We start from the raw sequence: 27254 nt of genomic DNA, 5'->3' as shown, positions 1-27254 counted from the left end.
CCACTGGGGTCAGCTTTGCTGCTTTCTCTGACTCATGGGTCTCTAAGGGCATAGCTCGATTAGCACTAACTATTCCCGGCTCAGATTCATATTGAGTCATCCAAGACTCATTAACTTGATCGTATTTCTTTTCTTTTATATAATTTGATGGTCAATAGTTTTATCTATAAGGTCTTATCGATAACAACATTGAAGCTCGTATAGCTGATTTTCCTATCTATGTTATGCAAGGTTGTAGTGCTGAGCTATGTCAACAAATGCCTTTCTGATTGTTGCCCCAGTCGAGTTAGTTTTGCGTTAGATCAAGTCCTGCCACAGTCAAATAATAAGAAATAATAAGAAAACTTCAGAACAAAGTCAATTTGAAGCGAAATCAATCCTCGGAATCTAATCATAATTAAACCTAGAATTCACTTGGGTTCCAAATTATATTTAATTAAATAAATTACGTCGTAAGTAGAGCATGATCTCAGAGTGTATATTAGTATTAGTGTACCAAGTCTGCATGATTGAAAGAAGGAGAAAAGAGTATTTCTATAAAGGCTATTTAGAGTCTGTGTGTTAGAGGCGAGCAGATAAAATCAGATTATCAGTAACGTCAGAAGAGGAGTTGGAGCTGCAAGTTTCAGACAGTGACTAAGCTATGTCAAAAAATAGCCAATCAAATACGAGAGCGGGAGCATGTGTGTTAGAGCGAGACCAGAACACTAACGAGAGTCGTAAGTCGATGCTCAGTGTGCTGAATCTGTACGATTGAAACACGTAGAGCTTGAACTTGAGTATGATTATACCAAGCCAATTACAATCTTTATATTGCGCTTGTATGTTTATATATATAAGATTGTATGCGCCATGCTATTAGAGTGTGAGAGTGTCAACTAGCAGCTGGAGTATGTGTGTAATAAGAGAGTCGAAGTCTAATGCTCAGTGCCACAGTGTGTACCGGCAATAGCATAGTGAGCGTGTAAGTCGATACCCAGTGCGAAGAGCTTCGTTAGCTAACGACGTCTAGAGTAGGTTCATAACTGGATGATCGTATGCGCCATGCAGTTTGAGTGTGAAAGCAAGTGTGCGCTTAAATAAGTCAGCCAATCAAAAGCATGAGTGGAACTGTGGGAGTAAAGCGGATTGAGTGATAGAGTGAAAGAAGAAGATAAATATAAATGTTCACTGCAAGGGCTGTCCCAACAGCCTTCGGTAAGAAGAGCGGAGTTGTGTGTGCATGTATGTATGTAAATATAAAGAAGCATTGTGTTAAGCATAAAGTGATCTGCCAATCGGATTGCGTTGGGAATAGAAAGCCCTGTTCGGTCTGTGTATGTGTGGGTTAAAATATTGATACTAAGAATCAGTTATTAGCAAAATAGGAGCTAATTGATTAAAAAGAGCAACTCTTAGAAGTTAATGAAAAAAAATTGTTAAATATATTTTTTGGTATATATGCAGTTAATAAATCTTTTCTTTTATTTGTATATAGAGCTGTTTAGAGCTTACTCTAACTATTGTCCCCTGATCCAGTTAATTAATTGTTAAATGAAATCATTTTGTGATACTTTTCGATGCAAGCAAAAGCCCTGCTGCCATTAGTGACATATTTTCAACCTAAAGCTAAACACAAATTTAAGATAATTAAGATAAATATATTTAAATAATGCAATTAAAGCAATTGTCGCAATTGTCGCAATTGCCGCATTAGGCAAAAGCTTTTAATAATATTAAACACATTCAGACACAGCTTTTAGAAAAGTTTTTACATTTATGCGAGTGACAAATAACATAGATACTTTCAGTTTTGTTAGTCATATAATTTCAATTAAAAATAAATACTATTTTTTGCTGTTTAACATTTGAATGCGATTTCCGCTTGCGGTTGTTACCAGCAGGGCCGCTGTTGCTCCACGATGACCACTTCCTCGCGTGGACGGCGCCCGCCGATGTTGAACTCGATGAATGGTCGACTGGGTCGCACCACATCTACCTCGACGATGGGGCGTGGCGGCGGTGGCTGATAGACAGCCGCCGGTGTGACCACCTCGACAACTTCCGGTCTGTAAGAGGGATACCGCGAACCGACATCGATCTCTACGACGGGGCGGGGCAGACGTGGTGGCACAATATCCACCTCCACAATGGGACGTCCGTGATGATGGTGATGATGGCGGCGCTCGTCGTCGTAGTAAGACATAGTTCCTTCTAAATGTATCTCTGAATATCCTTAGGTCTGGCTGTAGCGACTGCTTTGACAATTCTGCGTTAACTGAGCCACTTTCGCCACTGCTCAACATATTTAAGCAGACACTTGGCAGGTGGGTACTTTTTTTGCCGTGTGTGATTGGGAGCTTAGTTCACTATCTTGTCAGGTGGTCTTAGCATGCTTTCGATAAATATTTGATAAACAACTTCCAGTGCGACCGGACAAAGAACTGAGGCGAAAAATCCCGAAATTACGAATTGCAACAAATTTTGAAAACATTGAAATGTGAATCATTGCATTAAATTAGGGTTTTGTTCACACAAATTCTTTATTTATATATTTTATGATTAAGCCAATCTAATTTCCTAACTTTCCCAACGATTTCCCCTCTGACTTCCATATCATCGGTACAGCTCAAATAACTAAGCCTTTCAGGATACAAAACACAAAAGAAAAATTGTCAACAATAATATTTATACAATTAAATGGCGTGTTAGTCTAAAAGCAGGTGCAAAGCATGATAAGATACAGTCGATGTTTTTGTACTCGTATGTCATTGCCAAAATCGAATCACTTCTCTGAGCACATTGAAACTGCTCAAGCAGGGTATACTAGCTGGCATCCAATTTATGCAACGAGCAAAAGAAGGCGTGGCAGAGTGCTTGAAGTATACACATGATTGATCAGATGAATAAGTTGGGCTGATCTAGTCTTTTCTATTCCACCATCCACCCGCTACTCTGAAGGCTTGAATCGATAAGCATAAGTTAGAAATTTGAACTCTAGACGTCGAGCTACCTTAAGTACTCTGAGATCAAATTTGGATTTGAGCTCAGGCTTGAGAAGACGAAGAAGAAGAAGAAGAGGAAGCGGAAGAGGAGGAAAAATAATTTAAACAGAAGAATAACAGCAAGGGTGTAAAATGAGAGAAGAAGTTAAGAAGAATTCAAGAGAAAGAAAAGAAAGAAGTTTAAGAGGAAACTGAAGAAGCTGCAGAAGATTAAGTAGAAGAAGACAACGAAGCAAAAGAAGAAGTTAAGAAGAATTCAAGAGAAAGAAAAGGAAGAAAAATAGGAGGAAACTGAAGAAGCTACAGAAGATTAAGTAGCAGAAGAAGATAACAAAGCAAAAGCAGAGATAGGAAACGGCAGAAGATAATTGTAAACAGAAAAAAAGGATAAAAGAAAAAAGAAAAAGAAGAAGAATAGAAGAAGATGAGGAATTTAAATGAGGAAGATGTAAGATGTAAGAATAGCAAATTAAGAATAAAAAAGAAGTGGATAAAGAAGAAGAAAAATAATTAGAAGAAGAAGGTGTATGCGAAGAAGAAGAAGACAATCATGCGCTCTTAAAACTAATCTTACTTTGCATGCATATAAAAATATAAGCTTAAATCAATCTATATTCTAGTCGGGCACGCCTCCCCTATATACATGCCAAAAATATATTCTATATATATATATTCTAGTATATATATTCTATATCTATATTCTAGTCGGGCACGCCTCCTCTATATACATGCCTAAAATATGAGCTAAAATGTTACCAACACCTTGGCACGCAGGGTATCTTCTAGTCGGTCACTTTTACACAAGCTTAAGAAGTTGATAGATAACAAATTGCTGTCAAAACATAGGAAATTAGCTGCGTAGCTACCGTTTCGCGTATATCAAATACCTTTCGCTAGCATTCCTTGCCCATGTTATGGTCAAAGGGCATATTAAGCTATATATGCAATAATTATAGAGTATACAAAGCGAACAAACTAATACTGATTACAACAAATATAAATAGAAACATATAAAAACATAAAAAAATATAAAAAAAATTTTGTTGCAGCAAAATATAAAGATTAGCTTGGAATGAAAGATATGAGAAGAGCTAAAGAAATTTCTAAAAATATATGGCTAAGTAAATGGATTATGTTTTGGGCCTAAAATTATGTTACAGAATTGATAGTGTTTTTGTATATTTATATATATTGATATATATTTATATATGGAGTAAGATAGAGTAAATGTTTCAATTGATGTTTCAAGTGAGTTTGAGACGAAACCTGATTTAGCTACTTTTCTTGTTAGAAATATTTTTGCTGCTTCAGCTTTTAAAGATAATTTGGAACTTGATTCAAATCTTGGTTCTTAAAATTATATTTTGTATTATGATATTACAATTTTGCATCAAAAAGTTCGATTTGTGTTTACATTTGACTAGCTTCAGGGTCCTCAATGCAAGGTCAGCAAATAAGTGTGCTCTAGAGGCAGAAACTCAGACAGATGGATCGACATAGTTCAATATAAGCATTATCAGATCTGCTAGTTGAGCTTATTAATAAGTCAGATCAATACTTCAATATTTAATAGTTCAATATATTTATGTTTGACAATGGCAGATTATAGATTCATTTCTGTTCGAATGTGCTTTAATAATTCACGGAGCTTTAGTCGTTCGATTGGGCAGTTTGTCTACCATTGCGGATAGGGCGGATTGTTGGCATGGGGATATTGCTGTTGGTATTGATAGGTCTGCTGCTGCTGCTGCTGGTAGTAGCCGGTGGTGGCCACGGACATGCCGCCGTATGGCTGTGGCATCATCATGGGGCCAGCAGCTACTGGGGGCACGTAGGTGGGCGCCTGATTGACTACGACGACTTCGGGCCTTGCAATCGGCGCCTGATAATATGAGCCACCCCAGCCGGAGAAAACATCAATCTCGATATCTATGGGGGAATAATAGTATTATTGCTCTCCTCTATAAGAAGTTCTCGTTCTGGTGCTCACTTGGGCGATTATGGCGATGATAATAGCCACAGCGATATGAATCTTCATAGTATACCCGCATGACTCTTCCCGTTGCGCTGTGCTGCCTCGAGCACAACTTTTTCTCTACTAAATCCTATCGCTGGCAAAACACTATTTCGCAGTCAACTTCCAGTGCAATTGCGGCCCATCAATCAGCTCAGAGCTTATTTCGTATTTCCATTCCAGTTTTGTTGATAAGAATAAACACACAGGTATGGTTAGTCATCTTGACGGGGCTAGAATCGACTGATAGCAAACTGAGTCCATAAGCCGAGGGGGGCTTGTACCAATGATTTGGTCAAAGCACTCAAACAGTCTAGTAGTTTCCCCTTTTAAGAATTGTTTCTAAAACATTTATTTAATATATTTTATTTGTGTTCAAATTCTGAACTGTTTTTATATAAAAATATTTTAAAGGCTCTCTTTTGTTTTTAATAAACTACGCCTATTCAAAAGGCCTTTTCTTATGTTTGAAAAACTATTTTTTTTTATAACAAACTATTTTAAAAAATTCAGTAGACATTTGTTTAAAAAAATTTTTATAAAATAAATAAGTTTTGTAAAAAAGAAGGCAAATTGTATAAAATTTATTTTACATATCATTTTTGATATAAACATTTAGTTTTTATTTCATTTATAAAAATTAAAATTTAAAATTTGTATATTAAATTTTTAGTATGTATTATACAAAAAATCATTTTTATTTTTAATTACATTTTATTTTATTTATATACGAATTTATTTATTTTTTAATAAAGAAATTTTAACTTTAATTTTCTCATATAGAAATTTATTAAGTTTTTTAAAATTTATTCTTATTTATTATTATTTCTTATTATATTTCTTATTTATTCTTTTTTTATTTAAGCTTCTTTAAATATTTTTAATTAAAATCTTTTTTCATAATATTTTCTGAGAGCAAAGTCTACTGAAATATGTTGTAATAAATAAATTTAATTATAATATTAATGTATTACATATATGCATATCTGAACTTTGTAAGGCCTGACGTCATGAATTTATTGGCTTATCAAGAAATGAACAAGGTTTAATAGATAAAATGTGAGTAGTCTGTCTGCATAGCCAAGAAGCTTCCAGTTCTATCATCAGCAGACTTCGCTATCGACTGCTGATAGTAATTTCCATTGATAATAATTGATTAGTAATAATCAATAAATACTTTACTGAAATGCACAAAGCTAACAACAATTTATAGATATTTTAAATTTAATTTATGTGTGTGAATAGATGTTTGAATATGTCCATGAGAGTGAGACTAGACTAGGCATATTCGCTTTTTATTGAGCTAAATACTCTGCAAATATTGGCATAAGTTTATAAAGAGAATCATCAATCATACTTTCTGTATAAACTCTATTTACTCTCTACTTTCTACTTACCACTTTACTGCACCTCAACTATAAATTGAAACAGAAATTCCATTGGAATATTTGTTTAGCTTTTGTCATTTCTATGCCTACTGCTTAAACCGCCCTCGCTATAGTTGTGTAATTAGCTGTATCATGTTCTGTGTCATGTTCTATCCACAGCTAAACTTTATGGTCAGCTATAGCCAGTTAATATGCCCGATCAGTGCCTCACTAATCAATGTTTGCCAAGCAGAGTCGCAGCTGGCATTAAGTTTATCGCCCAGAGATAGCGAACTAATGCATAGATAACGAAATTGAACACATTTGCTGATAAGTTATGTTACATATATAGACATATATATTTTTATTTTGAGGTATATCGAGTGTGCAGGTGCTGTGTCTAATCAGGCTACATGGGTACGAAATATTTGTGCTGCGTAAATTCATGAAAATTGTCTTCGACTTCTTCTAGCTTTAGTAGCGAGGCGGGGGATTGTGATAGTGTCCATCTGATGGTGGCGGCTGGTAATAGGCTGGTGGTGGTGGTGGTGGCTGCTGCTGCACCACGACAACGTTGGTGGCGGGACGGGGCGGTGGTGGCGCCTGCTGCACCACAACAACGGGCGCTGGACGTGGTGGTGGCGGTGGAGCCTGCACCACCACAACGTTGTTGTGATGATGGCGACGCGGCCAGCGTGGTGCGAGCTGCACATTGATGATGGGTCCACGGCGTGGTGGGCCACCGCAACGATCATGAGGCGCCATTTGCTTTTTGTATAAAGTGAAAAACTTCTTGATTTTTGATGGAGGGAAACACGACTCAACGCGTTCGCTTAATCTGCTCAACTGAAGCGAAAGCCAAAGCGAAACACAAGTTTGGCAATTGGGCCAGCAGAGAAAAAGCTTTTTATATATCAAATTATTACGCATACGCCAAGTGTGCTTTACGATAACTCAGCGAGAGAGAGAGAGAGCGGGAGAGAGTAAACTATTTATAGGTATTCTTATCAATATGCCATCGACTTCTTTTGATTGATTAATTTTTATCAGTTGCAATTTATAGCTTTATTGAAGTCGAAAAGCTGTGCTGCCTTTGGCCTTTGGAATTTTAGATTTAGCCAAGCTGTGAGCTAGTTTGTTGACTCACATGAACGTGGGCTTCCCTGGATTTGTACTAAGTTGCCAAACTCTTATGACTCACTTACATTTTGTGCTGACCAATTTGAATTTCGTTATGAGAATGCGTTGATCGTGGGGTGACCAAATAGGAGCAATAGATAAAGAAATTGCAATAAACGTAAAATGTGTTGATATAATATATTGATTTGAATATTATATTGCAGCTATATCTGTGCCATTTGATAAGCTTGGCTTTTCTGTTACTTCAAAAGGCTTTAGAAGCAATTTTGAATAAGTTCAACAAAGGCATTTTGCAGCAGTTAAATGTGACGAACTTGAAATATATATAGAATAGTCTATCGAATGGCCTGCAAGCTCAGTCGTTGAGTCGTTTAAGCTGAATGAGCTATAGATTTTAAGGCAATCAGCTGCAAAGCAAACAGAAATTGAGCTCGTCTTGTAGGTGATCAAGTGAGTTAAAAATGCCTTTAAGCACCTGAGCTAAGAGCGATCTATAGAGCCATAAGAAGCGTGAAAAGTAGAGCGCTCAAATGATACGCCAAGTTTCAAAGAACTCTTTGGATTATACATAATAAATACCCATATGAAAACGATGGTTAAGGATGGTTAAGGAGAAGGTTCCTCAAATTTTACATTGATAATATCTTGAGTAAGCAAAGAGCTCAAAAAATATATTAAATATGTTAAGAACTTTATTTATAATAAATAAAATGATTTTGTGATAGAAATATTCAGAAATTGTTGCTAGAAAAATATAGATATCAAAGCGCAACGAATCAATCAATCAATCAAAATCTGTTTCTTTCAGTCATCATATAAATGCAGCTATAAATTTCGATTAAATTGTTAAAATGTGAAATTTGAAATTTGCGTTGAGTTTTACATTTTTGGCATTTGCTAATTGAGTTGTTGTTTCAGTTGTTGGCTGTCAAGAGAGTGTGGTATATCCATGTGTGTGTGAGTGATGTGCACTTGCACGCTGATCAAAGCCAAAGAGGGTGCAGATGTGTTACAAGCCCTGCGCCTTGTAGGGGCGGGCGGGGGCCGACGGGCTGTGACAGGCGCAAAAAAAGTTAAACATGCACAAAGCGAGCGACTTGGGAAAGTTTTTAACTGGCTGAAAGTAGGAAATGAATGCGAGTTGCGAGGCTTATGCCGCATAACTCGTACATATTGCAAAATGTGTTAAGTTGAGGCTCAGGCAAAGGCAGCAGCAGCATGAAGAAAGAAAGAGTGGGGCAGAGTGGGAAGGCAGTCAGTTTGACAGCGCGTAGCCAATATAATAATGCCGCTTGGCTTCGCACAGAGCTGCTGCCATGCCTGGGCTCGGCTTGGCTTTGCTCTTTTCGCATGCATATTTTAGGAAATGAATTGCAAGCCTGTGCAAGATAAAGGCGCCAGCGTCTCAGCAGCTACGGGTGGAGCGCGCGAATCGATAACTGTCAAAAAATAAGCCGGCAAGCAACACGCAAGACACACCGAGGCGTGGCGCAGCGCAGATTCAGAAGTCGCGAGGCGGCACACAATTTAAATATTAATGGAGCTGTGCAGGAGGCGCACAGCCATTGCCACAGCCACAGCCACAGCCAGAGCCACAGACAGAGCCACAGCACACGGCATAACCAAAAAACCGTAACCGTAAAACTCAAACCGAGAGCCGAGTAACTGCAGCTGCAACGGCAGCAGGATTTGCTGGGAAACGCATTTCCTGCATATGTCAGGAAAATGAAAATGTCGAGGCACAGCTAAAGCGAAAACTATGCTAAAGTTTTTGGGCCAGATCGATGGGTAACAGGAGGAGCCTTTCTCTCGCTTCACTTTGTTTTATTACTTGTTTACTTGATTTTTGACAATTTTATATAAAAAATTAAAACAAAAAAAATGAACTAGCAAACTTTGATGGCAATTATGAATTATTGAAGCCTGTCAAACAGCGGGAAAATCAACAACAACAACAAAACGAACAACAGCAACGAGAACTATATAGAAATGAAAGTCGATGTGGGTTAAAAGTTGTGACAGCTATGATTACATGATGATTGCATCAGCTAAAAGTCCTCAACAGAAACCGGAAAGAATTGAAAAAGAAAACCTAAAGCGACTGCTTGATGCTCTGCAAGGAGAGACTGCAGACTGCAGACTATAGATATAGATATAGATATAGATATAGATATAGATATAGATATAGATATAGATATAGATATAGATATAGATATAGATATAGATATAGATATAGATATAGATATAGATATAGATATAGATATAGATATAGATATAGATATAGATATAGATATAGATATAGATATAGATATAGATATAGATATAGATATAGATATAGATATAGATATAGATATAGATATAGATATAGATATAGATATAGATATAGATATAGATATAGATATAGATATAGATATAGATATAGATATAGATATAGATATAGATATAGATATAGATATAGATATAGATATAGATATAAATATAGATATAGATATAGATATAGTCATAGATATAGATATCTATATATATATATATATAGATATAAATTTTTAATTATTTTTTTCAGATATTTCATATTTATAATTATAAAATATAATGAAAGAATTTAATTCGAATGAAGCCTAGTTATTAGTTGTAGCCAAATTTGAAATTTTTGATAGAGGTTAAAGTAAGACGAGGTAAGTTTACAGCTCTTAAATATATGTGCAACATGTGGAAAGAAAATGCATATTTAAAGTTCTGCCTTTATATATGAATACTGGAGGGCTTAAAGTTAATTATGACATGAAATTATGTGTTCACTCAAGCTGCGATGATTCAAGGAATTCCCTGGAACTAGCCCAAGTCATCTTCTGGCCCCTCAGCAACGCTGCGCTTTCTAATTGGTTTTCGCTTATTGTCACAGAGAAACACACACGAGTTGTGCGAAATTTAATCAGAAGGCGATTCACGCACGCAGTTGCCACTCGCCCAAGCTAATGAAGCGAAAATGGGGGTGTGCGTGTGTGGGTGTGTGTGGCAAGGCGATGTCAAAACGTCAGTCAGCAAATATTTTGTAGCCATGTTGGGTAACAGCAAGCCAAGTGTAAAAGTGGCTCAAAACTCGACCCCGACCTCCACTCGCTGGCAGCGTCCACTCGAGTGTGCAATTAGGTGAAAATAAATGGTTTAGCAAACGCCTCGAAGTATGCAATCATTTAAATTTCACTTCATTTGTCCTTTTCATGATTTTGCCAGCGCCCAGCCCCGACCCCCCCAGAGCTGCGCATTCCTAGACACCAAATTACAGAACCAAACAAAATTATTTTGATTTATATGCAAGGCAAGGACTCACCCCGGACCCACTGCCCGCCGCCACCTGCCTGTCCGCGTCTTGTTTTCTTTACTTTCAGTTTTTACGTTTCTCTTTCCTTTCCATTCTCTTCTCTGTTTTTTTTTTATGTTTTGCGTGCCTTTGCCTACCCTCGACTGTCAATAGATTCGGCCCGAACTAAATGCTTTGATTCGCTGTGGACACGAGCGAATTTGAAATGCAAATTTAATTTGAGACGCGACGCTGGCTTTCACCCCAAACTTCTTGAAGCTCGCCAGCTCGTGGGCTGCTCACATTAATTGCCCACATTCCGCTGTCGTTGCTGCTGCTGCTGCTGCTCTATTCAAGTCTTTGTTGGACGTCGTCGCGTCGCGTCGCGTTTTGCCTGTTAATTTTGCGCCAAATCAGCAACAACTTTGCCTTTTCCATTCCGATTTCGATTTGTGCCGTGTGCATAAAATTTTACGCTGACTACCAAAAAGTAGCTCAGCATTGCACTGCGAGCTAGCCGTATCCCTACCCTGGGCTGAGTGTTTTCTGGCCTGATTGAAATGTTGCCAACTATTGCGAAAACTACTCACAAAACTTTATTGGCAAATTGATGAAGTGCTCGGTGCGATGTGTGTTGGGTGCCTTGCTAAAGGCTGCTAAACAATTTCTAGTCAAGTTGCCTACACTTCAGTTTAGAAACTGCCTCCTCTCCGGCCTTCACCCACGCCGCTGCCTTCTGCTTCGGCCTTCGCTGCTTTGGCTGTTGCATGCCGCCTGCAATTTGGCGGCGCTGATATGCAAATTAAGTTGTTGCGCTAAACGACGTGCCGGGAAACAGGTTCGGGTTCGCTTTCTCTCTCCTTGCCCTCCAGCACCTTCTCTCCCTCTCTTTGTCTCCTTTGCATTTGCAAGGCTTTAGCCGTTAGCTAACCCTGGCTCATTTGTATTACAATTCGTCACAAACTGTGCTCGACTCTGTGCATGTGTGCTTGCATGCTCGAATATGCACTTAAATTTCATATGCGAGGTTGGAAAGTAAAGCAATTCTGATTGATATAATGGAAAATAATAATAGCTATATATTAGAAACGATTTTATAAAATTTTAAATTTAATTTAAAATTATTTTTTGTTAATAATATTTTCAAAGTATTCATTTTATTATAATTATAGAAAATATATATTATTATAAATATATATATTAAATGTGTAATAGATATAATATTCATATTTATTATTTATTACATATTTACATTTAATAAAGAAATAAAATTAAAATTTGTTATTAATATTTAGTTATTTATATTTATTTAATATTTATCAAATAACTATTTATTTATTTAAGTATATTTCCATTTTGTTTTTTTTATTTCTTATTTATTTTTTGTATAAATAAATTTAAGTTTGAATTTAATTTTATTTCATTTGGTTTATTTAGGTGTTTAATTATTTTATTTTAAATTAATTTATTTAAATTTTTTAAATTTTTAAATTTTATTTTAATTTTTATTATTAAATTTTTTTATATTTTATTTATTTTTTTATTTTTTATATATAAATTAATATATATTATTATTGTTTTTTTTTATTTAAATGTATTTATTAAATTGGGAAAACTACTTATTGATTAGCTAACGTTTTTTTTTATTTAAAAATTTTGTTAATATTATATATAATTTTTTTTATAAATTATTTTATATTTTTCTTCTTTTTAGCATTATATTTCCTTTTATTAAGCTTTAGTCATTCTTTCATTCAATTTAATTTAATTAATATTTATTTTATTTATTTTTTATTAATTTAATTTATTTTTTTTTTATTTATTTTTTATTAATTTAATTTACTGTTTTATATACCTATTTTTTCTGTTTTCCTTGTTTTGGCGTCAATCAAAAGTATAAATTCAATTACCTGTTCAGCACTTACACCTGTTCGAAGCTGTTGTTGAGAACCTTTGACACGCGCCTCGCTGCTGGCATGATTTGTTGCATGCGGCTGGCTGCCGCGAATCGTGGCAAGATTTATGAGGACAGGAAAGTCGCGCGCGCCTGCATAAATTGGCTCGTAATCTGAGCGCCGAGAGCAGCTAAAAGCGCACTGCAAACTGCGAATAGCGCAAAGCGCGCACTTCATTAGCTCAATAATTTCACAATAAATTATGCAAAACGATTGACAAAAAGGCACAACTTGGTTAGAGCGTTTTCAGCCTTTCAGCTTACCAATTGCTGCCTTTTTTTGGTTTTTTTTGCTGGCCAAACAATGCGGCGTAACAAATCACACAAATTGAAATCAGAAATCAGAACTGGCCAAAGCTAAATTGAAACTTTTGGCCAAAATCGAAATCAAAATCAAAATCAAAATCGAAATCGAAATGCCTAACGGAATTATGGGCAGCAGAGCGTGGGATCCATTTTATTGGCGGAGGCTGCGACCTTGTCAAATTATGCGCTGAGCGGCACGGAAATGCGCATTATGAGATTTGGCTTTGGATCCGCAGACGAACTGAATGCTAAAACCACAACAAATGTTAGTTAAAAGCCCATTTTGATATATAATTTATGGGTGGGGCGGGGGCTGGGCGTTGTCGCTGCACAATTGTCGTCTGCGTGTGGCTGCAATTTTAATTAAAATTTATTGATTTACAGCTGAATAAATGCGCTCGGCAATGGCCATTGCAATTGCAATTGCAATTTCCATTCCCATTTCCAATTGCAATTGCAATTGCAATTGCATCAATGTCCAAACGTTTGACCAACCTGATTCAGTGATACCTTTTGACTTCGTCCTTCTGGCTGCAAGGCCTGAGCCAATGAAGTCAAATGCCATCAGCGCATGCTCTCATTTAGCCACACAGCATTCCATAATCGATTGTCGCTTAGTGTGCGGCCCATAACTAGACGCAGATATTAATGAATTGTTCAATGAATAATGCGAGTTGCAGCTAACAAAAGTTCAGCCAGGGCAAAAGGTTATTTAATTGACTGTGAGCTCTATTAAAACGGGTTTGGCGGGAGAAGCGACGCAGGAAAGGAGGCTTGACAGACTACCATGATGATCTTGATCTTTGTGACGAGCTGAGTCCATCTAGCCACGTTTCTCTGTACCTCTGTCCATCCCTATGAATGCAGCGAACTCTTAAGCCACAACAGCTTGAGACTTGAAATGAATGAATACTACAAGTATCCCAGATTCAAAGCGCATGTGTTTTTATAGATCATCCCATTTGCTTATTATCGATAAATATCGATCATTTGGCTATGTGTTGTAGCTTGTAGCTTTTAGACTGTAAATGTTGGAGACTTCAGATTTACTGTGTAGTTGTCTTTAATGAATAATTATATTTTATATCTTTTGGATTTTGAATACCTTCAACTGATCGCAACTGATCGTGACTGATCATGCAGTTACTTTGCCTAAGAAAAGCTTTGGATGTGCTGATCTTACAGAAAGCTATACGTGACTTGATTGCTCAGCTACTTAGCTTACAAAAGCTCTACGTGGCTTAAGCTTTCATATTGTCTTAATATAATCTATGTATAAAATAGTTCAAATTTCTTAATGAACAGCAAACTCTTTCAAACTCAAATTAAAGTCTTTTGTTCACTCTTGTTCAATGCGAATTGAATATTTATTTTTAAAAAATATTTTAATATTTAAGCTGTTTGAAATACCTCAGTAGAGTTATATAAATTCTTTTGTAGTCTTTTATAATTTCTTATATATTCTCATAGAAAGTCTCATAGAGTTCAGGAAGTGGCCAAAAAGTATCTCGAGAGATTCGATTGCCGCAAAGCTGTGCCAGCCCACGCATTGTGTAGCTACTTAAGAGCTCAGACGACACCAGCCTCACAAACTACCTTCGCGTGTCTAGACCTAAAATAAATCAAGTATTCACTTAAGTCTACTCTCTAGTTACATCCTATAAGTCCTTGCGCCTCTTTGGACATTTATAGCCTTAAGAAATTATACTAATTAATATCTGTTTAGATTAAGTTAAGCTGTGTGTAATGTGTGCTAGGCCTGGCTTAGGCTTTCAGTCTTATATAGTCTCTTATATAGCCGATTATAAGCCCGTGACTACATCTACTCAGCTCCATCTCCCAGAAGTCTCGTTAGTTCTGCAGTTAGCCTTCAGCAAGTCTCTCCATCTCTCTCTTGCTTCTCTCCCTTCCTCTCTCACACCTCCGCTTGCATCACATCTGTCAGTTTCAACGTTTTTCAATTTGTTACTTATTCCAATTTATTGCATTATTTTTCCATATATTTATTTTAAATTAAACAAAATAAAAACTTTTCTGCACTCCTTTGCCTAGCTTCTGCTTCAGTCTCAGTCGCATTCTGCTTCGTTCGCTTTCTCATTTTCCTGTGCTGCACTGTTCAATCTCTGCTTTTCATTTCAATAATGCATTTCCGCTTTTAATTAAAGTTTTAGTTGTGGAATAATTTTGCCAAAATAAAAGGGAAAAAAACGAGAAGCAAAAAAAGTTGCAGCAAAAGTTACTTTTCGGCTGCGCTTGGCTGGCCCCACTACAATTTTGTTGTTGCTGTTGTTGTTGCACGCTTCAATGTCATTAACAGGTGGAAGTTTTCAGCAGCTACAACAGACACACGCACACTTGGCTAGCAGATGAACAATTGTAATTGCGGTTCATTTGACAGTTTTCATTTAGTTTCTGGCTTTTTGTTGCATTGTCTTTCGAGTTGTCGCGCGGGCAGGGGCTGGCTGGCAGGCAGCGGGCAGCTGCTGTTTGCATTATTAACGGCAACAAAGTGTTAAGAAGTGCATTAAGCCAAATGTTAACTGCAATGGCTATTCAGAGCAAGTTACAGCCGCAAAACTTGCGGCTGTAAAACCAGACTCGAGACTCTGAGGGAAACAAAAGCGGAAACATTTTTCGGTGCCTACCTTCAGGCGCAATCAAGGAAGCTGGAAGATTGGGCTGGAGAAGGGGGCTAGGGAGGAGGGTGGAGAAGAGGTTGGAGAAGAGGTTAGAGAGAAGGATAGAGAGACAGTTGAGAGAACGTTTAGGAGGATGTTAGGGAGGAGGGTAGAGAAGAGGTTAAAAGTGAGGTTAAGGGGAGGTTAGGGAGGAGGTTTGGGAGGAGGACGGAAAAGGGGTAAGAGAGGAGGTTAGAGAGGTGGTTAGAGAGGAAGTTAGAGAGGAGTGCCAAGTGTGTAGAAGTAGAGAAAGGGTAGAGGGGCTGGGTTAGATAGAGAGTTAGGAAGTGAGATCGAAGAATGATGTAGAGGAGAGCCGGAGACGGAGAGGAGATTCAGCGAGTCTAGAAGGGTGCAAAGAAGGGTACACAGGAGGTTCTATAGCTCAAGCATATATGTGTCAAAGAGTGATTTATCGAAAAGGTGTGGATGAGAGAATATATGTAGTATGGAGGGAATATAGAGGAAAATTAGAGAGAGATAGACAGAGAGAGAGAGAGAATGAGTAGAGTATGGATTGAGAGGGGGTAGAGGGAACATAGAAAGTATAGAGTTATAGTAGAGGCATAGAGACGCGGTAGAGAAGGGGAGAGAGGTTATAGAGAAGGGGTAGAGGGGTGTGGGGAAGATAGGTAGTTGGCATATATGTGGTAAGCCGTGGGGTACATAGGGTAAAGCGAAGGGTAAGATGGAGGTAGAGATGGGTTAGTTAAAGGACAGAATGTGGAGTAGAAGTGGAGTCTACATAGAAAGAGGGAAAGCAATGAGGTGAGGCGAGGCAAAAAAGGGGGATAGTGGGGTAGGTAAGGAGGTGGACAGAGGGCAGAGAAGAGGTAGAGTAGAGGAAGGGGTAGAGTAGCTAGCTTGAGGAGTGCAGAAGGAGCATAGTGGAGGCAGAGAGGAGGTATATATGAGGTATTCTAAAGAAGATACACTGCTGCTCCTCAGCTCAAGTAACTGCGCGCACTAAAGACGAGGCAAGTATTGGAGCTGGGGGTCAGTGCTTAGCATCAGCTGCGCTGATTTTTAAGTTTGCGTTCGGGGAGCGATTCGCGGCTTAATTACACTAAAATATTTAAGGACGGCTGCTCGGCTGTTTTATGGGGCTTAAACATTGCTTTTTACGACCCGGCACACATGTCGAAACGTAATTTGATAGTTGATGGCTGCACCTGCCCCACCAGCCGCTACACCTGCTACGCCCTAGAGCTAACAGAGCCAACAATGTGTGCATGTGTGTGTGTGTGTGCGTGTGTGTGTGCGTGTGTGTGTGGCGCGTTATCAAAGTTTTAACCAAGTCGCATGAATATTTAGTTGCGTAATGCGCCACGCCTACCACGCCCCTGCTTTATTAACCAGCTCCCAGCTCCTGCTCCTGCTCCCCATCCCGCTCCACGGCACAGCTTTAATTTGTGCGACAAGCCAAACAAAACACAAAGCACAAAACAAAACACAAGCAAAGGCAAAGAAAATGCTAATTTTATTGACACGCCCCCAACTCCAAGTGCGCCTCCAACGGGAGCAGTCGAAACGCGGAAATTGAAGAAAGGTAAAAGCGGTTAGCGGTAGAGAGTGTGAAATAAGGGAGGCTTAGGGGGAGAGGGGTAGGTGGGTGTGGTGTATAAGTAACGGTAGCTGGCTGGCAAGTCATTAACACATTTGAGAGACAGAAGAGAGTGTGAGAGCGAGCAGGAGAGGCAGCTTGCGACAGCCACGCCCACATCCACTGCCTAATTAACACGTTTTGAATTGTGAATTTTGAAATGCGACAACAACAACAACAGCAGCAACTCGATAAAGAACAAGCAGAAGATATGCAAGGAATGGGAGCAAAATGTTATGCAAAAGTGTTTGAGTGTTAAGTAAAACAATGTGCAAAATGAACTAATCAATGTGACGCATTTTAAATACCCTAACAGAGTGAGCAGTGAGTGAAGGAAGGAAAGGCCTGAAATAGAAGCAGAAGAAGAAGATCTTCATATTTCCGGAGTCATAGAGTCAAGTATATAGAAATTCGTGAATTAAGGGCAGCAGCCAGCCAAATGTTATTTCAATAACCCTTTATAACCTCAGCTAACTCCACTATGGACCAAAGTAACTTCTAGGCTTTTTGTTTAATTATATTATTAACAAAATTATTAGTTATAAAAGCAATAGTTAAGACTTTATTATTAAGTTTTTTAAAATATTTTTTTTTAAATTGTTTTATATACTTTTTTTAAATAATATTTTGTAAATAATGCTTTTTAAAAGGTTTTTCTTAATTATTTTTTTTTATCATTTTTGTAATACTTTTTTAATAATTAACTATTTTTTTTTATTATTTTTTAATATTTAATTATTTAATAATTATTTTAATAATATTTTTTATTTATTTTCTCTTTATTTAATTGCTTCTTTTTTAAATATATCAAATCCAATTTTTATTTTTAACTATTTTTCTATATTTTATTTTTTTTATATTTTTAAACATAATATTTTTATTTACACCTTTTCTATGTCACATATATATTTGATTTAAATTTTATGTTTTTATTTATTTTATTTTTGCTTATGTTTTTATTTATTTATTATTTATTTTGTTTCTAAAATATATATTTAATTAATTTTAAATATTTTGTTAAATATATATTTTTTAAATTTATTATTCAAATAGAAATAACTAAATCTATCCTTTAAGCTACATAGCTCTTAATATTTTGTAAATAATTAAATTTAATTTAATAAATTATTAAATATAAATATAAATATGGTAAATAAATACCTTCATTTATACACCTTAGCAGTTTTAAGTCCGGGTAAATCGCAGCAGTTCTTACGCGAGGCATGTCCTGCCAACCTTGAGCAATAAAAATCTGTTAATATCCTTTACCACAAGCATAAAAACCAGCTGTTGCCATATTGATTACTGCTGAGGCATGGACGCAACCTTGAAGGTGTTAAAATAACATATTTAGTGGGCGTGGCAATGGTTAGACATAAAATGAAATTAAGCCGCGCATAAATTACGACTAAAAATAGAAAGTCAGAAGCAAAGTCAACTCATGAGGAACCAGAAATTGTAGAATATTTTCAAATCTTATAAAAGAGCTGAAAAAATTTGATACGATTTTTATTATTTGTAAATGACGCAAAGCTGCATGAAAATGTTCCAAGCGAATTTTAGAATCTTAATATTAATTTGAAACTTAAGAGTTTTTTGAGGGATGCACAGTCCAAGATAACCATCTCGAAGGTATCAAAGTCACGACTTCAAGGGTTTCTTTCTGAATATGCGACTTCAGTGTGAATTGTGGAAAAATAAATTTCATGGCTTGAAATAAGTTTTTTAAGCTTTAAAATAAATTTTTAAAGGTAAGCTAAATTTTTGTGTATATATAAATATATAAAAAAAAATAAGTCCTATGTATTCATTTATTTATTTATTTATTTATTTATTTAATTAATTAATTTATTTATTTATTTATTTATTTTTTTTTAATAATTTAAGCCCAACAGCGACTAAAGTTTTATAATAATTCAAATAATTTTATACAGTTCAACAAGTCATCTACTATAGTATATTAGGCTGGGTATTTCTTAGTCATGCACTCCCCACAACAATACCCTTTCCTTATATACAAACATATGGTTTATGCCTTTCTCTTATATCTTTACATATTTGTGTGATTTTTGTCTGTTCGCCTACTTCTGGCCCTTTCGCAGGATTCGCAGGTTAAAAGTGTTGCATAGCTCGTTACATCTTCCTCTTCTTCGACTTCAGTTTTATAGCTTATTCGTCATCAAAGTTGAAACTGCCTCCGTCGCCTTATTTGTGCCCTGTCTCTGCCTGCCAGCCCCATTTTATTTAAATCGCAAGAAAAAAAAAGAGCTTGGCTTAGTCGAGATGGCATGTGGCCGTCGTGTGTTTTATGGCTAGTTGCAGTGTGGAGTACAGTGAAGCCACCTCAACAAATGACGAAGTTCCATATTGCAGCTGCAGTGTTTTTCTATTAAGTAAATATTCAATAAAAATAAATTGATTCCATTTGATTTGCGCTTTTCGGGCATGGCCTTCTGAGCAACAACTAATCAATTTTGAGAAACTGACAAAACTGAAATTCGATTCAATTTCTTTAATATTTATTTTTATTTGCAGACTGCGAAATAATAATAAATTAAATACATTTTCTGACCAAATTCGTTTTCAAATGAATAGAAATTTGTGCTCTTAATTTGAAATATTCTATGCATTCGAGGTTGGCTCGTAAAGTTATCGATTGCATGTATCAAAGGAGCTATGCATATGAAATTTAACTAATTTCAGATCTTCTCTAATTTATATAATTGAATGAGGGGAAGCAGGGGGAGGAGATGGAGGAAATCGAAATTGAAACTGGCGCAGCTGAAGAAGTTCACATTCACTCCATTACAGTGCTCACTGTACTTCATAACGGGCTGTTTCGTTTTTATGACATCTCAATTTCGAAATATACTTTAGTTTGTCAGCAGCAATCGCTGCGAGCCTCTGCGCCCACCCCAGTGCCACCCCCAACCGGCCACATGTCAGCCTCCGATGCTAAAGCTGAGTGAGTTATACAACACCTAAGGCTATCCGTGACCTGATCTATAACGGGAGTCAGAGTTTGTTCTTGTTGTTGTTGTTGTAGCACACAAAACGCATAAATTTATGTCAAAGGCTTAAAAAAAAAATGAAAGCGAAAACAAATTTATTTTGGACGTTTTTAACAACTTTTGTGAATGTGCAGTTGTAACGGTAAATACAGACAACTTTGTCTAGCTGTAGCTAGTGTTGTAAAACTAACAAATATAAATACATATACATATATATATATATATGTTATCATATAATATTTTATGTGAATGGGAATTTTAGGTGCTTGCTTAAACCTGCCCTTTCACCACTTTTGCTGATTGCTGCTCGCAGTTTTGGCCTTTTGAGCCTAGCTCTGCTTGCTCAGGCAACAACAACAACAACTTTTGAGTGGCATTTTAGTTAAGTGGCAATTGGTGTAAGTGCGTCGCTTACAGCTGGTCACAACTGTTGCGCGCTGGCAACATGTTGCCAAGAGAGAGCGGAACGCAATGGAAAACGAAACAGACGTTCTCTTAAATGTCAGGCTCGGCTGTGGACGAGCTCAATGGACGAATGCGCGTTTAGCCGTTGCGGTAGTCACGCAGCAGCAAATAGGCAACATAGGAGAGGCTAAGTAAAATTTCAAAGATATTTAATATAATGTAATAAAAATGTACTTAAAATATGTAATTTATTTGTTATTTAACCAATCAAAACTAACCTAACACAACGTACCAAATACTTGGCAACATTTGAATTCAGCAACAATGTTGCTAAGCACTCGCTCTCTTTCGGTCGTCATGAAGCGCAAGCGTCTAGCCCCACTTCGTGAGTTCACTTCGTGCCGCCCTCGTAGCTCGTCCAGCCGAAGGCTGCCCGTCGTCGCTCGACTTCGGTTTTAAAGCTATAACAAAACTCAAATTGTGTTAGTTGGTAAGAAGCGTTCGTCGGCAACGGGCGGCAAAGCGGATGCAATAGCCGAACTGATTAATCGTGTCTCTCATTAAGAGTGAGTGTCTCTACGTGTGTGTGTGTGTGCGTGATGTGCATATGTGAAGCCCGCGCGCGTGTTGCACAAGTTGTCGTCGCTGTGTTCAGGAGCTAATGAAAAGCCGTTGCCTACTTGCAGGCGGACTGCAGGCTGCAGCAAGTGTTGCTCATGTGCGTTGTAATTATGCAAATTGCTTTTCCTTTTCCTTCTGCCAGCAATCAGCAGCCGCAGCCGCAGCAGCAGCTGCTGCAGCTGCAACTGCAGTTGCTCAAGTGCAACTGTTGCCAGTTTTGCTGTGCGACCTTGTTGGTCGTCATGCCGCATGCATATTCATGCCGGCCAATTCGTAGCCACCCACCACGACTAACAACAGCAGCTGAAAGTGGGCCAACTGCAGCGGCAATAACAAGATTTTCTCTGTCCTTTTTTGTTTTTTTTTTTTAGCTCAATTTAAGGCTAAAGTTGTGCTCCAATTTTACCTGGGCGCTGTGCCAGGACACGCGCTGCCTCATCTGTCAAATCCTTATAATTTCCACAGCATTTCTTGTTCTTTCTCTTGCCTCCAACTTGTTGTCCTTGGCAGCAGCAACAGTCGCTCGCATATAGAACACAAATAAATTCATTTTTATTATTCTACTGTGACAGTTGATTCTTTGTCTCTCCGTCTGTCCCTCTGTCCGCTTGTCTGTCTGGCACATAATGTGGCCAGCACATTGCGTTTTTATTGTCATTTTTTGGCTTTGTCCTACCTGCAGCCGTTGACCCACTCGCAATTGTTATGCTTCGCAGTCTTTGCAAAATGTTGCGAAAATAAAAAATTTCTTTGCTGCATTCGAGGCTGAAGGAATTAGAAATGGCCAAGTTGAAGTCTGCAAATTTTGGCCCAAGTTTATCCAGAGAATATTCTTTATGAATGTGTTGACAGCTTTTCTTGAGGCATTTGTGTGTTTAGAAAATTTAGAAAAATAAAAAATAAACAATACAAGTTTGAGTAAAATTCTAATAAATTCAGCAAGATAAAATATATTAAAAAATTTCTCAATTTTTAAGAAAAGTTTAAGTTATTAAATATTAAAAAAAATTTGTAATGAACAAATAAGTTTAGATGAGAGAAAACGTCTCAAAGGGTTAAAAATTGTGGAATAAAATTAAAAAAACAAAAGCAAAATCTACTAAAAAAAATAAAGACAGGATACGGAAGAATTTGTTGAGCCTGAGTTAATTTAAAAAATAACAAAACTTTGCTTTAATGCTTAAAACTTTGTTATTAATTTATGATTGCTTAAAAAGTGATAAAAAATAGATCAAAGTTTTCAATGTGAAGTCTTATTCAATCACAAATTATTTAAAAGGAAATTAGGAATTAGAAAGACCTAAAAACTAACTGAAAAAGTTAAAAATGCTTATATTTCTAACGGAAATTTAGTTGATATTATAAAATAATATAGGCAGAAATATTTTTATTTAATTATAGATTCAAATAATATAAATTAATTTGGTAAATTTATACTGTTAAAAAGAAATGATATGTATATTCTTATTTATTTTATTTTATTTTATTTAATTTTTATTTTGAAAACATTTTAAAATATATGACCAAATATCGGAAACATTTTTAACAGAAATTAAGTTGATATAAATTAATAAATTGTACAAAACTAAATTTTAAATAATTTAATAAATAAATAAATTAAGAAAGTGAATTTATATAATTAAGGAAATAAATTAGCAGAAGTAAATGTGATAATGCTAAAAAAGTTAAATGAATAGTTTATATAGATATAAATTTTAAATAATTAGATAATTTTAAAAAAAAATTAAGTAAAATTATCAAAATGCTATAGAAAAAAGTAAACCAGTTGTGAAATAGAAAACTTGTTCAACTATAATTTAAATTTTTATTATATTTTTATTAATTTTTTCTAGAGCATAAGCAATTTTAGCTCTACTGACTAAGTTTGAGTACCAAAAGTATTTAAAAAAATTGATAGAAAACTAAATTTCAAGGCAGCTAAATTTAATTTAAGATATAAAAGACATTACTTACTATTCATTATTTAATATTCATTATTCATTATTCATTATTCATAATTTATTATTAGTTATTCAGTATTAGGTATGTCTTCTCTTATGCATAATAATATCATGTATACGACCTGGCAAAATGTTGTAATATTTTTAATTTTATCAGGCGAAATTGTTGAGGCTGTTTCAACTATTTTAGCATAGGTCTTCCATTTTCCATTTTCCACCAACAATTAAATATATGCAATAGAAACGAAGAGAGCTAATCAACTGTAAAATTATTTGTTTTATTTGCCATTTCATATAATAAAAGATATGTTAGATATTTAGACGAGTATGTGAATATGTAAATATATGTTTCACTTGAAATTTGGCAATTGTAAATAAATAAAATATTTAAGTAGATTTAAGGAAATTGCGTCTCGAAGTATGCAGCATAAATTTGGTCGCAATTAGCTGCGATTTATTGTGCTGAGCAGTCGCAAAGGCAGCGCAATTAAATTTAAATGCATGCCACAGGACAACGGCAATGGTCAAGCGTTATTAGGACTAAAAATACAAAAAGAGAAGAGGAAGAACGAGTCTCTGTATGAACAAATGCCGTTGTAATTGCGGAGCCAAAAGGTTTGGCTTTGCCGGGCCTAATAAGTTCACAGCACGCAAAGCAAATTTTATAGGAGAGAGGGGGAGGCACAGGCAGAGGGAGAAGAAGAAAGAGAGAGTAGAGTAAGCCAGTGGCACAAGCCTGTAAACATGAATAAGACATTAGGCAACAATTTACATGTGTCTAGAGTTCAGCAAAGATGCCAAAAAGCGTGACGGAGAGTGAGGGAGGGAGAGACACACACAAATAATGATTATTAACAAAATATGTTAATTTAATGTCTAGGCGTATCTGGCATTATATATCACTCGTTGGCCAAAGTCTGTCTGTCTGTTCGTCTGCCTGCAGCTCGAAAGGCTCACGGGCAAAGGCAGCTGCTCAGGTGAGCTCGGCTAGGTGTGCTGCATTTTAATCAATTTAATTGAAATACTCAGCCAGCAGCAGCAGCAGCTTAAAACTGTGAAATAAAAGGGGAAGAGGAAGAGCAGGCATGTGCGCTTTAACATTGAAATGCCATTTGCCAGCGCCTGTCAAACTGTGCCCAAGTCGGATTAATAAATTGCGTAAATAACAAATTCGAAACTGTGAAAGCTTAAGCTACAAACAACAGACAACAACAAACAATCCAACCACACAGCAACAACAACAATTTTACAATAAAAAGCATAAAATAACTGAAGAAGCAAAAAGAAGAACAACAAAAGTCCACAAACAACAACAAGGCGCAACAACACAAAAAGGCAAACATGACAACCATAAAGCTGCTCATTATCGGTAAGTTTTATCTCACAATTAAACAGCATCAACATCAGCAGCAGCAGCAGCAGCAGCAGCCAGAGCAGTCGGAATTACATTAACAACAAAAGCAGCTGCTGCGGCTGCTGCCGTGATGTGGGCGGAACTTTAATGCACACTATATACTGACTAAAGGGCAGTCTACAATGAAGTTGTCATATTGAGTGTTTCTCGCAGAGTTACACAAGTTAAAATTAATATATAAAATAAAAATATATGTTTTTTATTCCTAAAATGTGCTTAATTAACAAGAAAATTATATGACATTTATGTTTTTTATGTTTTTATCATATGGCCATCAAACTGCAATCTAGCATAACAATTTTCACAATGCTCACAATTATGAACAATATCGTATTTGAAGACATATAGAGCAATGATATCGCCAGCCGACAGGGCGTGGCAAACAGTTATTTACTGTTGTTGTTATGAAGTTTTCACAAAGGCTCTCAGATTATGCTCACTTCTACTGCAACAATTCTGAACAACTTCATTTTGTACATCATCAAATAATTCAAATGATAAAATGATAATGATATAAATCTATTTGTTATTAAATGTCAAGCTTAACTCAATAAAAAAGCAATATCAATTATTAAAAAATATTATCAATTAAATTAGTGCTGCCAAATCAAAGTTGTCTGCCTCTAAAAGAAACATACTTTAGATGAGATTCGAGCATTTTACATTGCTTTCAAAAGGGTTTAACATAATGGCATGAGTAGCATTTTATGTCTAGCTTTATATTAGCTTTAGGTGATAATGAGTTGAGTCATTTTACTTTTGGTGACTCTACTGCTTTCTCCTTAAATATATATAAAATAGCAATTACTATAATCTGCTCTTAGCTGCATTTCTTGCTCAACTTTTAGTATTAGTTTCTAATTAGAGAAACGGAGATTTTAATCAGTAACTAAACAACGTTGAAACACATTAAACGCAAGTAGTTTGTTTGCCTGGCGATTTGAAGAGTCTCTCAGGCTTATCATCAGCAAACTTCATCCGCATCAGCTGCTGCTACTCTGGCTTTAACCAGTTGAGAGTTCTTTGGTGACAGTTTCTTGGCAAAGGCAGCCAAAGTGAGGGAGGGCGGGCCACACCCATTCATAGCCTGTGCCTAGCGTTGGCAGTTGGCTGAATTGCAATTAGAAATGTTTTTATAAAAATTTCTAAAGTTTTAATTTCGAGTTCAGTTTTTGCATAAGATCGAGAAAGTTGAAGAAAATGCTAAAATATTCAAAAAAAAATTGTTTATGTTAAATTATTCACAATTTGTTGATATGATTTCGATTTGATTGATTAAATGCGTTTAGCTTCACGAAACTTATTTATCTCATAAAATAATATATTATAAAATATAATAAATATAATTTATAATATATATCATATTTAATATATTTTATTATATATAATATAATATATAATATAATATAATATATAATATATAATATATAATATATAATATATAATATATAATATATAATATATAATATATAATATAATTTTTAAATATATTTTCAATTTATTTATTTAAATGTTCTATGCTTAATATATGATATGATATGATATATGGCGCGATATGACGTGGTATGATATAATATGTTAAGTTATGATATGTGATATTGATATGACCTGATATGCTATGTGTGATATGATATGATATTATATGATGTGATATGGCATAAGATGATATCAAATGACATAATATGATATAATATGATATATATAAATTGATATAATATGATATGGCATGATATGATATGTTTGCTGTGCATTTAGAAAATCATTTGTTCTACTATTTCTCTCTTATAAATAAATATATCTCTATCGAAATTGACTTCAAAATGTACAACAGGCAGCTCTAATATATTCATTAAATATAATATAAATGTAATAGCTTAAAGCTTTCTCTCACATTTTACTAATATTTCTCATTTCTTCATCTAATAATTTCACTTATTATCTCATGCTCAGGCCGAACGCAGCAACTCCTTAAATTATGAACTTCGACGATTATAAAATTCGAACAGCTGCGCAAGCTTAAAGCCATTGTTGCTACACAGATTGCACTTGATTCGCGTGTGTGTGTGTGTGAGTGAGTGTTTGTATTTGTGTTTTTTTATTTTCAGCTGAGTTTTTTGCCTCGGGTTTTCATTTTATGCGCGCTTTGGGAAATTTGCCCAATGCCACAGCGTCGAGTCGAGCGAGCGGGGCTGCTCCTTTGTGTGTGTGTGCTTTTTGGGCCTTCTGTTTATGCGTGTGCTGCCTGACCATAAACAAGACATGTCGTCCACTCGACAGCGATGCCACTCATCATTGCCCCACGCCTCGCACCGACATCAACTTGGCCAAGAAAAACTTGGCTCAGCGCACAAAACTCAATTCCGCAAAATTTGTTAACAATTCATTTCCGCGCTTTGGGCTTCATAAATTGCTTTTATTAGCAGCCAACGGAATATAAACCAACTTTTGCCTTCATGTTCCTTTTTTTTTTTGAGGTAATAATACACTTGAACTTT

The 27254-nt window shown here is 35.9% G+C and overlaps 4 protein-coding genes across 6 annotated transcripts in view; 1 reads left to right on the top strand and 3 right to left on the bottom strand.

Moving 5' to 3' along the window:
* Positions 1-1650: 1650 nt before the first annotated feature.
* On the bottom strand, positions 1651-2273 carry LOC111602164. The gene has a single exon (XM_023319121.2). The coding sequence runs from the start codon at positions 2183-2185 to the stop codon at positions 1874-1876; it is 312 nt and encodes a 103-aa protein (XP_023174889.1). The 5' UTR covers positions 2186-2273; the 3' UTR covers positions 1651-1873.
* Positions 2274-4576: 2303 nt separating this feature from the next.
* On the bottom strand, positions 4577-5070 carry LOC111602167. Its single transcript, XM_023319125.2, has 2 exons — positions 4975-5070; positions 4577-4913 (listed from the first exon to the last, which is right to left on the bottom strand). Exons 1-2 carry the CDS (start codon positions 5033-5035, stop codon positions 4660-4662), a joined length of 315 nt encoding a protein of 104 aa, XP_023174893.1. The 5' UTR covers positions 5036-5070; the 3' UTR covers positions 4577-4659.
* Positions 5071-6696: 1626 nt separating this feature from the next.
* On the bottom strand, positions 6697-7234 carry LOC111602162 (leucine-rich repeat extensin-like protein 3). Its single transcript, XM_023319120.2, has one exon. It carries the CDS (start codon positions 7128-7130, stop codon positions 6840-6842), a length of 291 nt encoding a protein of 96 aa, XP_023174888.2. The 5' UTR covers positions 7131-7234; the 3' UTR covers positions 6697-6839.
* A 17437-nt stretch (positions 7235-24671) lies between these two features.
* The window catches only part of LOC111602152 (hemicentin-1), a 138790-nt gene continuing 136207 nt past the window's right edge, over positions 24672-27254 (top strand). For all 3 annotated transcript variants that reach the window (XM_023319102.2, XM_023319104.2, XM_023319103.2), the window contains exon 1: positions 24672-24714. In XM_023319102.2, the coding sequence (XP_023174870.2) occupies positions 24687-24714 (28 nt within the window). In that variant the 5' untranslated portion in view covers positions 24672-24686. The remainder of the gene's footprint in view (positions 24715-27254) is intronic.

This window comes from Drosophila hydei, unplaced genomic scaffold (assembly GCF_003285905.1).
Source record: "Drosophila hydei strain 15085-1641.00,03,60 unplaced genomic scaffold, DhydRS2 tig00000172-arrow-pilon, whole genome shotgun sequence".
In the NCBI taxonomy this organism is placed as follows: domain Eukaryota; kingdom Metazoa; phylum Arthropoda; class Insecta; order Diptera; family Drosophilidae; genus Drosophila; species Drosophila hydei.
This window is presented reverse-complemented; position numbering and strand designations above follow the sequence as displayed.